At 34.5% G+C, this 16237-nt stretch overlaps 1 protein-coding gene across 2 annotated transcripts in view; it reads right to left on the reverse strand.

Moving 5' to 3' along the window:
* Nucleotides 1–16237, reverse strand: part of bigmax (helix-loop-helix-leucine zipper transcription factor bigmax) — a 69313-nt gene that overhangs the window by 20980 nt on the left and 32096 nt on the right. Inside the window, exons 3-4 of one of the 2 annotated variants that reach the window (XM_081749095.1) lie at nt 14861–15022; nt 5878–6092 (exon numbers count right to left, since the gene is read on the reverse strand). In XM_081749095.1, the coding sequence (XP_081605221.1) occupies nt 5878–6092; nt 14861–15022 (377 nt within the window). The remainder of the gene's footprint in view (nt 1–5877; nt 6093–14860; nt 15023–16237) is intronic. The other variant, XM_081749096.1, reaches the window with a different exon arrangement.

Raw genomic sequence — 16237 nt, forward strand, 5'->3', positions numbered from 1 at the left:
TTCTTCTGATATTGACCATCAAGCAGCCAAAATCCAACGGCACACTTCTGACACAGACGCACGTTTCAAATGGCATCTTGGCATGGAAGTTGCTTTGTTCACGATGTAATTTCTATAGAACTGTCTTAACTAGCTTTGAATGGATGACTGATACACACACACACAAGAAGCTGCAACACACAACTTTCTCGTAAATTTAATAGTGTGGCCTATATCCGCGCAAATACGGTACTTTATGTAAACCAGAAAGGTAAAATCATTTTCTTAGCTGAGCTATGAAAGAAGAGAAACGGAAAAAAGAGAAAGGTGAAAATATAAAACCAGAAAGAAGTTCAGTGTGTCAAGGGACAGAAGAAAGTATCACTAAAGGTTGGTGTAAAGTAAAAGATAATGCTATGGCAAAGGCAATGCCTATGATGCAAGGGTTATGTGAAAGATGTAACAAAAAGACTAATTTAGTTAAAATATTAATAACATTAAAGACTGATGAAAAGTTCGTCCACAGAGGAAATATCAGATATTAAAAGATTGATATGTTTTTAAGTTTTGAAGATAACAACAATATTTTATTGGAGGAAAGTTGTTTTAATTTGGATACAATGCGCTACGGTATGAGCTGTAGTTTGATATATACAAGAGGAAGGGAGAATGGTGAAGGGTGACATAAAAGAAACTAATTTAGGGTTCACACTTATTTGCCGAGCACGAATCCCCTAATTTTTCCAGGTCATGATTTACAGATTTACCAGGTCTATATATAATGTGAAAAAGCAACTTTATTTTCTCAGACTAGGGATTTTACATCTACTATATATGTACAAGTATATAATGTGTGTGCAAGTAGAAAGGTCTTGCAAAACAAACTTATTTTATAAAATATTCCCTACCAAATAGCCGGGTAAGACTAAAAGAGAACTGGATTCTGGGAAATAAAAATCCATACACACATGATTGTATGCTGTGATATTTAACAGTCTATAAAATATGTAGCGGCGGAAACTAGTTTTGAGATCAAAATTAATAACTTAATGAACTTTATATGAAAATATTGACTTCGAAACGAAGAGTTAGTTAGTTAGTTTGTTTATATATATATATATATATAGGGGCTAGACAAAACAGATCTAAAAACACTTCATACAGGACATGTAAGTTTGGCCCTCCACTGTACAACACGTGTTGCGGTTGCCGATCGTTCTTTGTTTTCAATGTGTCATGTGGACCTTCCTCTTCCGTCAGCAGTAACCAGTTCACCTGTGAGTGTCGTGGTGTGAAAGTGGTGCGGTAAAATGGGCGATCTGACAGACTTCCAAAGAGGCATGATCGTTGGTGTCCGTCTGGTTGGAGCTTCAGTGGCAACAGTGGCGAACATTGTGGGGGTATAGAAAGGCACTGTGTCCAATGTCACGAGGGCATACACAATTCATGGGCAAACGACGTCTGCAAAGCACAACAGTGGTAGAAAGACAATCCTGTCGGATAGGGACCGGAGGTCATTAAAACGTATTGTAGCAGCTAAAAAGAAGACCACTGTAATGAAAATTACGTCTGAACTCAATTCCGGCCTACAGAACCCGGTTTCATCGGAAACAGTGCGACGGGAACTTCATAAAATGAAAATTCATGGCAGGGCCGCTATCGCCAAACCCTTGTCACAGCAGTAAATGCGAAGAGGAGTATCCAGTGGTGCAAGAACAACAAGGCGTGGACTCATGAACAGTGGAAATACGTAATGTGGTACGATGAATCGATCTTCACCTTGTTTCCAACAACCGGTCGTGTTTACGTATGGAGAACACCGTCGCAGGCCTATGATACAGACAGTCTGCTCCCAACTGTAAAGCATGGGGGTGGTTCTGTTACAGTATGGGCAGTGATATCATGGTTTGCTGCTGGTCCCATCATAGCCCTGCACGGAATGATACATGCTAAGGATTATGAGGCCATTTTGGGGGACCAGGTTCTACCCATGGCGCAAATATTGTTCCCTGATGGTTATAGCATCTATCAAGATGATTTGGCACCCTGTCACGCTGCAAAAACGGTGAAATCATGGTTTGAGGAGCATGACCAGGAGCTATCACACCTCCCCTGGGTCCCACAATCACCAGATTTGAACATCATTGAGCTATTCTGGTCTGAGTTAGAAAGGCGTGTTTGGTCTCATTACCCTCCACCAGCAGCCCTTAAGGAATTGGAGCATGTTTTGAAGGAACAATGAAACAAAATTCCACACACCACGATTCAGGAGCTGTATACGTCCATTCCACGTCGGATTCAAGCTGTTTTGGACGCAAAGGAGGCCCCACTCCATACTAGGTATGATTTTCACACTTTTGCAAACGTTTTAGATTTTTTGTCCATATATATATATATATATATATATATATATATATATATATATATATATAATATATATATATAATATATATATAATATTAAACATCTTACTCCCTACTGAAAAGCTGTAAACATGTGTTAAACTCGTTCGATTACTTATAAAACTTCAATATTTACAACACTAAAATCTAAAATCTCATGAAAAAAAATATCAAGATTGTTCTCGTCGAACTACCAAAGTAAAACGTGAAATTTAGCATAAACATTGAAATATTTCGAACATTTTACACAGAACTGCACAGAATAACAACGCGGACCTTTTAAAGGATTCTCCATTTGGTACCGGTGCGTGCCTTTATTGGAGCTAGCTCTCAACTGTTTCGTTTGTTCAAACAGAACGATCAAAATTCTACAATGAATATTTTAGGCAAGCAACTTAATGTAAATATACTCAATAGAATTAATATACTCAATAATAAAATACAAAAGGTTGTAACTAATGAAAATTTCCTTTTCTCTATATTTTTCTTCTGTACTTTATCAACACGATGTTTCTTTTGGTCAGCTTCTTACTTCACATTAGTGTCACTGTCAAGCATTGCTTGTGCTAAATTGGCTGCAACATGGTTCTTGTTTTTAATGATTTCTTTCAACCGTTCATTTACTTCTTTCAGTAACATATCGGCTGTCTGTGTGTTTTCTTCTTCATCCTTTAGATGCTTTAAAGTAGACTCTTTTTCTTCAGTGGTTACCTTTTCAATCAGAATCTTATTCCAGTTCTTTTTCAGCTGCTCCTTATTTTTCTTTTGCTTCTCTTTGCATTTCTTGTTCTTTCTTTAATTTCCTCTACTCCTCACAATACTGTCTACAACTCTTTGAAAGTAATATAAGCCAAATCTAAAAGCTCTTCACATATATTTATAAAATGTGACTTTCCATCATACAGCCCTTAATGCGCAAATGAGCTCTGAGAATCTTCTCTGACATACTAGCCCCATCAGAAGTCATAATGCATAGGGAGCTTAATAACTTCCTTTCAACCTCAGCTGAGCCATGTGAAAGCGAGAAAGCTTCTTTCACAATTTCTGACACGATTGGGAATTTGAGTTCTTCTGAAATGGCAGTCTTTTAGGAAAATTGTTTCCAGTAAACACCTACTCTTTATTCACCACTTTTAATTCCATCGTCTTTCAAGCTTAATAGCTTCCATTCATTAATTTAAAACATTCCAAATATTTAAACTGTTGTTTATTAATTGATTTTTTTAAATTTAATCTTCCATAAAGCCTGAAATATTTATTTATTTTTGAAGATAGTGACTAAATACTGACTTCCTCATAAGTACTGACTTTACTGACCAGTTTGCAGCCCTGAATATGTTGAAACAGCAAAGTCTTCTACATTCTATAGAAAAAATGCACAGCAACTAGTGGGTTGAAATCGAAAGAAAGAAAAAACAGAAAAGTAAGTGTTCTCTGGATGTTATTTCTCCCAGAATGTCTGTTGTTGCAATCTACACTCACTTTTTGCATGTGAGTGTTTTGACCTCTACTCATTCCTCACGGCCAGCCTTTTCCTCACCTGATTCACTATTACATATATTTATTTTATGTGTTTTTTTTATTTATTTAATTTTGCATTCATATTAGATCTGGTATAGAAACTCTGTTAATCAGAAGACCAATTATTTACAAACATCAAAGAGTAACATGTATAATGTTCATGCTTCCACACTTAGATGTACTTCACAAATATTAAATAAATACAAACTGCATATAAAATAAGTTAAAAAATAACATTTTATAAACTTATAAACACTATCCATTTTCTTTTTCGAGTTAGGTAGTTTCTCAGTGGTTGGCCAGTCAGTTCTATCACCACCTACATCCACAAGATGAAGCTGCCATTTTGAAGGATCTCAAATGGAATCTTTTAATTTCTCCGGTATTACACAATAATTTCCAGTACTTCAAGTATTTCCAGTATCAGTAGACACCTTGAGGAAGAGCATATTTACATTTCAAAGATTTGAGCAGGAATGTCACGAGATAAAGTAAAAGTAGTAGTACTGTTAATCTGAACTGTAAAGGCAATGTTAGGGTTAGTCACATTATTTAATAAAAAAGTGCCGGACGGTTAATATATTTCTTATCTGTCGTAATTTAGCGTAACTTCCATGCGTGATAAATCTTCCAATGCCATACGCATATTTTCTTTCTTATCAGAAAAATTTCCTTTTTGTTGGTATGATGGTCTCGGCAACAACGGTTACTGTCACTTTCAAAACCCCATGAGAAATCAGAAGACAAACGAGGCAGTAATAAATCAAGGAAGATCACTGATACATGACAGAAAAATGGTCACGAAATTTCTATAGACAACTGTGATAACAATTATCAAACCCAGAAATATGTAACGGATATAGAACTACTTGTATTACTCTCATGTTGCAAAGAGCAAAAAATTATGCTTTGAATACTGAACAGAGTCTTATGACGAACTTATTTACTTATACACAGTTATGGGTATTATTGGCATCTACGGCCTTAAGCCCGTCACGTATCCAGGGAAAAGGGGAAGATAGAAATGAATAAGGAAGGTAGGAAGCAACTTTGGAAATGTATGTTAGGTACCATCCCTGCATTTGTCTGGTGTGAATGAGGAAAACCCTGAAAAAAAAAACATTCAGGATGGCTAGCCTGAAAAAGCTGTGACATCTTCTCGAGTGCTCCAACCGGAAGGCGAGAGCGTTAGCGATAGCGCTACACGAGACCACATTATGACGAACAAATGAGAAAAATGAGAGGAACAATTTCGGTTTAAGAGAAATAAAGATACAGAAGATGCTATTACCTTACGAGTCATCAGTTAACACAGCAAGGAAATAATGTAATATTTGTAGATTAAGAAAAAGCCTTTTGTCCTAATGGACTGGGAAATGCTGATGAGATTGCTACAGACGATTGGACTGAAATAGAATAACTGAAGATTCATCAAGGAATTTAAGGTATATATCAATCAACAAGTAAAGATTCAAAACAACACAACACATACAAAAATGTAATTGTAAAAAAAAAAAAAAAAAAAAAAAAAAAAAAAAAAAAAAAAAAGGATGGCGCCTCAGAATATAACAATAGTGATTATTTCAGTGAAACAAGCAAGTTAATAATGAAAAGTTTTGTGAACAAGACCTGAAAGTTTGAACGAAGATGCTTTCTTGCGTGTGCTGTTTTCAGGAGTAATTTTTGAAAGCTTCTATGGATGTTTGCAAGAGGTGGAATACTTACCACACGGTTTTAGGTAACTACGGTTTAGGGCCATACCATAACTAATCAAAAGAGTACTCTAAAATAGATCTTTGTATCACGTCACCTTTGTATTAAACCGCTCAATTAATTTCAAATGCAGATCAATATGACAAATTTATTATTATTATTATTATTATTATTATTATTATTATTATTATTATTATTATTATTATTATTATTATTATTATTATTATTAAACGATTTGATTACAAATAATAGAAAAATTTACCTGTATATAATCAATTGACTTCTGCAACACAGCAGCTTTACTTAGTTTGTAACCTGAGTTATCCGGTTGCTGACATGTCGGGACAAGATCCTGCAGGGCAACGTATCCCCGCTTTATAGCATCCCGCCGCTTTTGTTCTGCCTGGGTATGCGCTTCCCGTCGACGCTCTTTGTAACTAGTAGCAGGTCCTTTATTATGATCGCTGTCCTCATCATCTGGGAAAACATAGCAAAGTCAATTAGCAAAAACATAAACCTTAGATAATATCAAGCAGTTCTTTCTCCGTTCATCAACATCCGTCATCTATCAAGGTACAGGACAAGGAAAAGGATAATGTGACATATAGAATTCTAAATAGAAAAAATGGTTTAAAAAGTTTTTTTTTTTTTTTTTTGAGAGAAACTTCACGAGTCGGGGTTTTTTGTAAAACAAGTTTTTTTAGACAAATGTGAAAAAAATATCACTAAAAGCAAACAGAAACAAAATGGTGCTTAGAATGTGCTGAGATTAGCTTCTAACGTAGATTTACGAAAAAAAGGGTAATTAAATTTGAACTTATGTCCCTTATATTCTGTGCTTTCAAATTAGTGAAAAATTTATTGTTTAAAGTGTATTTCATTTTAGTTACATTAACAATTTGGACTTCTTAAAATTATAATAAAACAATATCGAAAATCACAAGCATATTATTATTTCTACATTCAAAAATTACATACAGTGAAGAAAACAAGAACTCATTTTAAATCAAAGTACATTTCGTAAGTTTCTAAAAATTCAAATGAAAAATGAAAACTCAATAATTCATTATTATCTCTAGGTTGGTTTTCTAGAAATTATAACTAACTCACTCTATGGCCTATGGAATCCGAAGGTTCAATGCCACGTTAACAAAAGTTCTAAAGACAAGAGTAAGAAAGACACTTACCGTTCTGGGGGCTAGCGAGAAATTGACAACAAATAACAATCGGATTCATGTTGCAAAGTGTTATATAAAAAGAAAAATAAGATAACAGGATATATCCTTTTTCGTTCCACTGCTTGCTGGTCAACACACACTAACAGCTGTTTGCAAATGGATAACATGATCACTTATGGTGTTTCGATATTCAGAGGAATGAGACAATAAGAATGTTTTGAGTATTTCGTGCTTCGATATTCAGAGGAATGAGACAATAAGAATGTTTTGAGTATTTCGTGCAACTGACGACCTTATCTAGATCTAGTCACAGATAGAAGCAGGAAAAGAATGAAGAATATGGCGTATCGTTTTATAGTTAATTACTATACCGAAGTAACATAATTTAAAACACGATGTACAAATGACAAACCAATATTCATATTTATTCGAGATACGTAAGCAGGCACATCCCAAATCCCCACATTTGCTCGCTTATGATCTCGTACTTCTCATATCCCTATTATCTCTCTTATCTTAAGGGATTTTGTAATATGGCCATCTTATAATAATTAAACCCCCACTCATTTTTCTTCTCTTCGAAGAGGGAGAAAAAAAAAAGTTGAAACACGTCTTTACTTAGCATGTCTCTACTCTTACGGTATTTCGAGATATGTCAATGTTATTTTGTCAATTATAACTTCCACTCTTTTTTTTTTCCTTCTGAAAGAAATACCAAAAAATGCCGTTCTTATGACCTGTGGCACAATCGACAATTGATTCTTCTCCACTGTTAACTGACTCTGAAAAAAAACAAGATAAAAATACATGCACCTAGCGTTCCCATTACTTATGGCCTTCCGAAGGTGCACAAGCCTGACATTTTTCTTCGTCCTGCCATGTCAGGTTTCAACCCTCCAGCTAACTTACTATCCAAATGGTTATACAAAAAACTTAATGATTAAAATAGTGGTTTCAAATATGTTGTGAAAAAATAGTCCTGACGTTAAACAACAGTTATCATCACTTGTAAATGCTAGTGCCATCCATAGACGTTGTTGATATGTACCCGTCTATACCAATGGAACTTACTATTAATAGTACACGATCTTGATTATTACAAAATATTACATCTGCCTATGAAACTCAGTTTTTATTACAACTGCTTGAGGTTTGTTTAAAATTAATGAAGTTTGCTTCAAAATACATTTATTTTCTGCTATTTCGCCATCTGCCTACGTCGGCAACTTTTCAATAGAACCTATAGTGATCAACACAGACAGGTTTCATTCTACTGTGAATGGTATACTTAGGACGTAGTACTTCCATTTGTTTAAATAACCTTCAAACAGTGTTTAGTGTAAGCGTTATTTGAAAAAAAGAAAGAAAAGAAAAGAAAGAAAAAAAGAAAAAAAGAAAAGGAACTATTTATTATAAAAATATAAAAAAACTGAAAAAATACCGCGTCTTCAACAAAAAAGAAACGTTTTACTTTTCCAATTCCAGTGATATATCAAATATGACTAGAGTTTAAAAAGGAAACCAACAGCGTTAACAACTTCCGCCTATCATTGACTGTTTAGAAGTTATGCAGTGACGAAGTTAAAAATTTACAATTGTATCTTAGCCTTAACATTCCCGGGTGACAAATCCGAGAATAATGCTTGAGCATTGTACAGATGCAGAGTTGGAAAACTACTAGGATCATCGCTGCAGATCATCTAGATATGCTATTGATAAGATCTTTCGTACATATTTTCCATTCAAGAGTCGTTCATGATCGAAAGCAGAGATCTTACATTTAAAGTCTGTAACAAAAAGGAGGGCAGGCTCCTTTCAAAAAGCCAATAGCCAACGATCTACTCTGAGAATAATTCATGTCGGGAAATGGAATTCGTACAAGATGCAAGTGAGTTTACATATGTAGGTTATACTTGTAACTTATATACAATATATCTTACACTTCCCCAAGAAACTCACCAGTAGAAAAACACAAATTTATATATTATATTATAGGAGTGCTAACCGCAGAATTGACGACAAAGAGACAATGTGGACTTCGATATTTTATAGCAGATGGAAGTGATGTCCTTAATGAGCTTTCGAAATGCAATATTTCAGCTTACTTTTCGAAAATTGGGTAACTAGCGAATATAGGGGACTTCAGCAGTACTCCCTCTTCTTTTTTATTTTTTTTTTATTTTTTTAACTCTCGGAAAAGTTTATAAATGACACATATGCTAGTTATTTCATAGCATTGGCCAAAAAAAAAATTCTTTTGCTACATCTTGTTTATCACTGAAATGGCAAAAGAAAGTATTCAGTTTATTTATTTTTATTTATTTATTTTTTTTAATATGAAAAAAATTATACGGGTATCAAATTAGCACTTGTATGAAACTACGATACTGAGCTTTTGTTATATAAATACAGGTTCACTTTTGGTACAGCTGTTTGAAACTGAGACTAAATTTCTAAATTTCCTTAAGATTTAACATCAATTAACACGTAACTTTAATATGTAAGATAATCTGGCAAGGTTTAACGACAGACAATGTTACGTCAGAATACAAGCGGATCCAAACGGAAACATGATACAAGCAGTACGTGATACAAAATTTTAATTACTCTTAAGACGCGATCACAAAATTTGTTAATTACTTTTTTTAATTACTTTTTTTTGGGTGGGTTACAGCTTAATTATTTAGAATATTTTAAAATATGCAGATATTAAAAATGACATATCACAGTATTGCGAGCGGTGATAATGTTTACAAAGAAATGTAAGCAACAGGTTAATACTCATCGCACAAGGAACAAAATATTCTAAGTAATGCTTTCAGAAGACCTTGCTTCCGTCTTCAGCTTAGAAACAATTCCAAGAAAATTTAAAACATGGTGGAGAAATGTGAATAGCTATCACCCCATATTTTACCTTTTGCGGTGAGTACTAGTCTTTTGCTTACTTTTCTTTGTATTAAAAATGACAGTTATATTGTGTATACAATATTACTACAGCCAATCACAGAATGAACTATATTGTGAAGAACTATATTATGCAAAAATCTTCTCTTCTTTCAACGTAATTGATTTAATAAAATCCTTCAAATTTTTGTGAGCCAATTGTTAGCATTATCATAACCAAAACACAATCTATTCACTTGAACACTTATTTCTCTGTATGCAAAGACGCAATGAAATTCAGAAGGAAAATGGCGCGAATGGCCCGCCTACAGTTTACCTTGCCGGTGTATTAACCACTAGCCACCCAGTCATCTTCCAGACCCAGAAATGATTCCATCACCAAACCAGTTGCGCATGAGTATTCAATTTTATCGTATTTTTACCATAGAGAATTAGGTACTAAACAATTCGATGTTCTCTCTATTTTATTCTTGAACTATATATATAAAGTTTTGGGACAGTCCAAGCAATTTACGTTGACTAAATACTATCCTCAAGAGTGAAGCTGTGTGGCTGATCTGAAAGATGACTGAGTAGAGTAGTGGTTAACCAGGAACAATGCCTTAAAATTGAGACAAAGCTCGATATCTGGTTCGGCAGCGCTTTCGCGCTCTTTCATTTAATACGCAGAGTAATATAAATAAAGAGGGTTCCTTGCCCATCATCTTCACGGTATATTCGTTTATTTCATTTATTTTACCCCAACGTCAATAATTTCCAATTTTTACTTTATGTGTGGCATTAACTGTCTTGATAAAGTTAACGTGAAGTTAGCGAAACCTAGAAAGGCTTCAGCTAAACGAACTTCCGCGTTACAAGAATAGAAGAGGAGTTTGCTGACAAATCTATTGATGATGCTAAGTAAAGTCGAAAATCGAATAAAGAAACTGTACCAAGTATTATGTTCTAAGTTTCTTTTGAATGTAAGGATATCCAATCATCCCTCGTTTTAACGGATTAAAAGGGGGCAATAGTGGTCTGCAATGGCTAATATCCACGATTATACTACGAAAAAAAGAAAAAAATACAGTACTGTACTTTTAATTAAGTGTACTATCCAATCTGACAAATAAAATACCTGGTACATTGTAAATATATACAGTAAGTTTAAAAACAGGATTTTTAGACTGAATCGGCTGTAATTGCTTCCGAAGTCCCTTAAATCGAGGGGTGGGTGTAATTAATTCTGTAACAAAACAAGTGAACACAAAACTTAAAATAAAATAAAATAAAAATAAAAATACGGCATTAAAATGTAAAGCTATTTTTTTCTTGCAAATATTAGTTCAACTTTTCATTAATTCAATTTAATTCTCTCATTAGCACATTCTTCTAAAATAAAACTACTATTAAAGAAATGTGTACAATACTAATCGTATTTTAAAATGTATGTTATATAGTGGCTGTAAAAATCGAGAAATCTGAGTTTAAATTTGGAACAAAAAAGTGGTAATAAAAAAAAAGTAATCGCAGGAACTTGAATCATCACAAATAACTAAATTATTAAAAAGTTATCACCGAGTTTCTTCTTTTTACAGGTTGCAACAACTTGCTTATACTGACGATCAGAAGACAGCACTTGGGCAACATTGATGTTCAATAACAAAACCCGTTTCTTCCTATGGATAAATGATGACTGACTTATATAAGCCATGTGGAGAAAGCCACCATCGAATCTGTATTCCTTAAGACACGCAGGATTCACTCCGGGATTACGGTTTCATCTCGTGAGTTTTAGTGTTCGGACCACATACACTATATACAGAGAGATCAGAAAGTTCTCACCCTCACCGTGGTAGGGATATGCTAGGAATGTAAAAATTTGCACAATTATAGCTTGGCATCTTACTAAGGTATGCTAATTTCGGTTTCTGCAGTCTTGTTAATTCATGTTAAGACAGAAAACTAGGAAGCTGCAGAATGTTAATAACGAGTTGTGATTAGATTCCTTTATCTTCACGGTAGAGACGATTTATGAAGAGGTCGCAGATGTCCAAAATGACACAGTGAAAGATTGGAATAAAAAAAAATTCAAACATGGCCATACATGTCTACAGGTTGACCCAAAAGAAGTGTGGCTACTGTCTCAAACGTGGTGGCAAACGACGAGTAGCTATTGCTTGCAGATAGACGTATGACTATTAACTGTTTAGGTATGGAAATGAATATTAATGGAAAATTTGTTCCCGGTGTATTATATTACATTTAGCATACGAGCGAAGGGGCAGCTTTGCGGGTCTCCCAATTGTGAAAATAGCAAGTGTGGATTGTGTACAAAGCATTTTTGGACTTAAAAACATGGACAAAAATAATTTTGCAAACAAATTAGTTACTGTAATTGAACACTGGGTGTATCTATTTGACCCTGAAACCACAGAAATAAGTAATATATAGAAAAATACTTCGTCTCCCACCCCGAAAAGGATAGCTAAAGTGCAGCATTCATCCAGCAAGATCATATTATCAGTAGGACCATAAAGGTGTAATGGACTATAAAGGACCATGATTACTTACAAAGAGGGGCAACAATCACAGGACTATATACCAGAAACCTACTGCAAAAGTCACGGGATGCTATCAGAGGGAAGTGAAGGGGTTCGCACTCGAAGGTGTGCTGCTGCTAGCGGACAATGCACCCGCACACTGGACAGCAGAAACATTCACTTCTGTGCACCAAGGTGGCTACAAGCCTTTGTTCCCCCCACCATACTCATTCAATTTGGCTCCGTCCGACTGCTGCTTTTTCCCAAATATAAAGAAAAATTTGCGGGGCAGGCGTCTTTAGGATGATGTGCCACTAATGTGATGAAAACTTGATTTGCCACCAACCCTGAAGACTTTTATGCAGATGGTATTAACAAATAGATCCACAGATGTAAGAAATGTAAGGCACTGCGAGGTAAATATGTAGAGGAGGACGAACTCGTGAACTGAACTGCAGATCTTTACTTAATCTCTATTATGGTGAAGCTAAGAACTTTGTGGCCTTCCCTTGTATTTGAAAATATTGACTGTTGGTGTATGTATGATTAGGTTCTTAAAACTTTTCGTACGTGGGACGAAGAAAATGTTATTTAAGTACGAAAAGTCCATCTAAATACAATGTAGGTGGAGTAAAGTGCTCCAACTAGTTTAGCCATCATCTAGGAATAAATGGAGGGACATCTCAGAAGCATACAATCACTATCAAGCTAGTATCGTCCAATAATATCTCCATGGTGATAGGAAAGAGTGCTCTTTTTCAAGACGAAATTCAACACCTTTACACAATGTACATGAAAGATGGAGACTTGCATCATAGCACTTCATTGTTCCATTAGTTAATAATAAGGTCTATTTTATTGCGTCTGATTATGTGGCCAAACATATGTGATGAATCCGATTCTCTTCTGTTCATTTATTTCTCACACATAGACAAACCTCTTTTTACAAATTTCAATATTGTTCAATTACTTCTGTTAAGTGAATTTCCCCCGTTTTGGTTAGTGTAGTATAAAAATAAGTTAAACAAATATATATTATATATAGATATCGATTACTGTTGCATCAGGACATTAAAGACAAAAGCAACAAGCAACATAAAAGGCTATGAAATCAGTGCCAATAATCTGTCTATAAAATAACTTCTAGCAGTTCACCATTTCTAAACCCAAATTTTAATTTCTATTAGAAATATATGTGACACGACATCTCTAATTTTATTCAGAATGAAACAACCAGTCGCCACTTAAATATTAAATTTGTTACACTACAAATGTATATTTTGCGATAAATCGTTCGAATAGAAGTATTGAACCACGTCTGAAACAGATGTATAACAAGTTGCGTTCGATGACAGCTTTTTACCAGAACAGAATTTTTCTAACTTAATTTTAATTGGCACTGTCAACTTGGCACGATGGTTTAACACCACGTAATACAATGTTAACTTTTTTGAATGATTCTACCGACTTTGTTTACTTTCTTTATGTCTTTTGATACAGTTTGTAACGTAACACTATTACTATTATGACTTTTAATACACCGTGTTTCAAAAAGAATGACCTGATTTTGGACAGTAATAATTACAGAACATGGGACGTGCCGGCAAGGAAATGAGTGTTGTTTGAATGGGCGTGGCTTAGAGTTTCAGAAAATTGCTGTTAGATGTCAATCAATGCGTCTTCTCAGTTTGCAATCAGTCAGAAGTAAGATAGCGTCAGCTCAACAGAAGGCGTTTTGTATGCTGCAGTTTGCAAAGACTGAGTCAGTGATTTCGGTCCAGCGTACTTTTCGTCGGTGTTTTGGCATTGATCCGCTTGCATCCAAAAACATTCGCCGTTGGTATCGCCAATTTGAAGAGAGAGGATGCTTGTACAAAGGTAAGAGCCTAGTCCAGATGCTTGTGTAAAACTTATGACGAATTTAGCTATCGTCTAGATCTTGTTCGTGCTGCTGCTGCTGCTGCTGAACACACATAGCTGAAGCTTCATTCTTTTTTAAACACCCTGTATTTTTATTCCTTTCTTAATCACTTTCACTCTTGACACTCATTATTGTTTGGGTTACTTCCTGATAAAAGAACCAAATATGAAAAGAAATGTGCCCTGCCTATACACACATTAACACTTCAGAAAACTGGTATTTAAAAAAAAAAAAAAAGCATAAGATGGTTATGATTTATTTGTATTACGAAATGAAATCCAATGGGCAGAATAAATATGATCATATGTGGGGAAAAAGTGTATAATGGACGGCCATACTGTCCAAACGCTAACTTAATGTATTAATGTTGTTCGACCTAGTCTTAAGCTCTTCTCACATTATACATGAAAGACATCAAATAATAAATTTCGTGCAATATGCGTGCGTTAAACCACAATATTTTAGTATACGAATTCCTTTAAACCATTCGCCATTGTATTTCTTAATCTGTAACTACTTTATTTCTTGTAGTCGATGTATAAGTACCAACAAATATAATCAATTTTATTTTAAAATATTGTTCCACCTATTTCAAACTGTTAAGAACACATTTCCTAATCAATCCCACCAGGCAACAATAACAATGTGCTGTGCATTAACACATGCTAGTGCTCCAACGACACATACAGACAGCAAGCTGAGACTTAGGAAAGTGATTACCGTGTCCGCTGCTGCTACTCATGTTGGCCTCACCTGTATTGTGAGCAGATGAGGAGAGCGTGTGAATGGAGCCCGTGCTACTACAGCGAGAGAACGAGAAGCGATCTCGATCAGTTGGGCTTGACGGCTCCAGCTTCAAATCTTCTTCGCCTACACTGGATGCTGAAAAATAAAACAGAAATAAGTATTTCTTTCCTGTGTTCAAGGTAGCACTCACGGTTTGATAAATAAAAGTTAATTTATTTATGCTACAGATACTTCCATATGTGTCGAAATTATTGTTTGAAAAACAACCGCTATTGCATATTTATACGCAATTCTCACATTAAATGTGTTAATCTGATTTAATATGAACTGCTTTTTCGTATTTTTGAAACTGCCTAGTGCATATACATTGGCAACAAAAGTATGCACGAATCAGGCACATTTTTTTTTCGCCAGAAACTATACAACGGATGAATAAATCTGAATATGGATTTACAATTTATATATAACGCATTCGTTCTCTCCAGCGAAGAAAATCGTACTCAAATCTTTAATTTTTACTCTGAAATTATTATTATTATTATTATTATTATTATAACTAACTGCACAAGTTACTGTGTTTGTAATCCGACGTGACAGAATTATTTTTCTGGAAATTTCTAAAGTAACCGTACATCAACCTTCAACTTCTGTGGATTACGAATGTTAGTTTCCTCGTATTTCTACTAGAATCTCAAGATAGTTCCTAAGAAGCTTTTTTTCACGTGATAATTAAATTAAATTAATTATCTAATATATCTACTTAAAAACATGATGTGACGGAAACTACAATTTGTTCAAACAAGTCACACATATAGAATTGATTTTTTTCAAACAATACACTACAATAGAACTGTATACAGAAAAATAAATAAATAAATAAACACCGTTAATGGGCACTGCTGTCTCAATGGATAAAGTTTCAGTCAGATTTATTATTTAAAGACAAAATCATATGAATATTCATCTACGAAATATTGTATGTCTCTTCTACCCGGACATATCATCTTTCTTAAAGAGACACTAAACTGAAAACTGAAATCGTTTTAAGGGTAAACAGGGTGTCTACCAAGCAAGCATAATCAAATTCCCTAACTTTCCCTGACATATTATAATTTTCCCTGACTCTGTCATTCTTTTTTTTTTTTTTTTTTAGTATAACTCATGAAAAATAACTTATATTTAAAGTTAACTGTAAGTTTTCATCATTGTTTATATGCTTATACAATATTCTACAAACGTACAAACGAACCAATTCATTTACCTGTAATTTATGTCTATTTTAGTGGCATTCCTTCGCCCCTCACAGCCTGGGAAAGATTTTTCCCTGGCCCTGCAAATTCCCTGACTGGT

The sequence above is a fragment of the Thermobia domestica genome, chromosome 2 (assembly GCF_964235325.1).
Source record: "Thermobia domestica chromosome 2, izTheDome1.hap1.1, whole genome shotgun sequence".
NCBI classification, from domain to species: Eukaryota; Metazoa; Arthropoda; class Insecta; order Zygentoma; family Lepismatidae; genus Thermobia; species Thermobia domestica.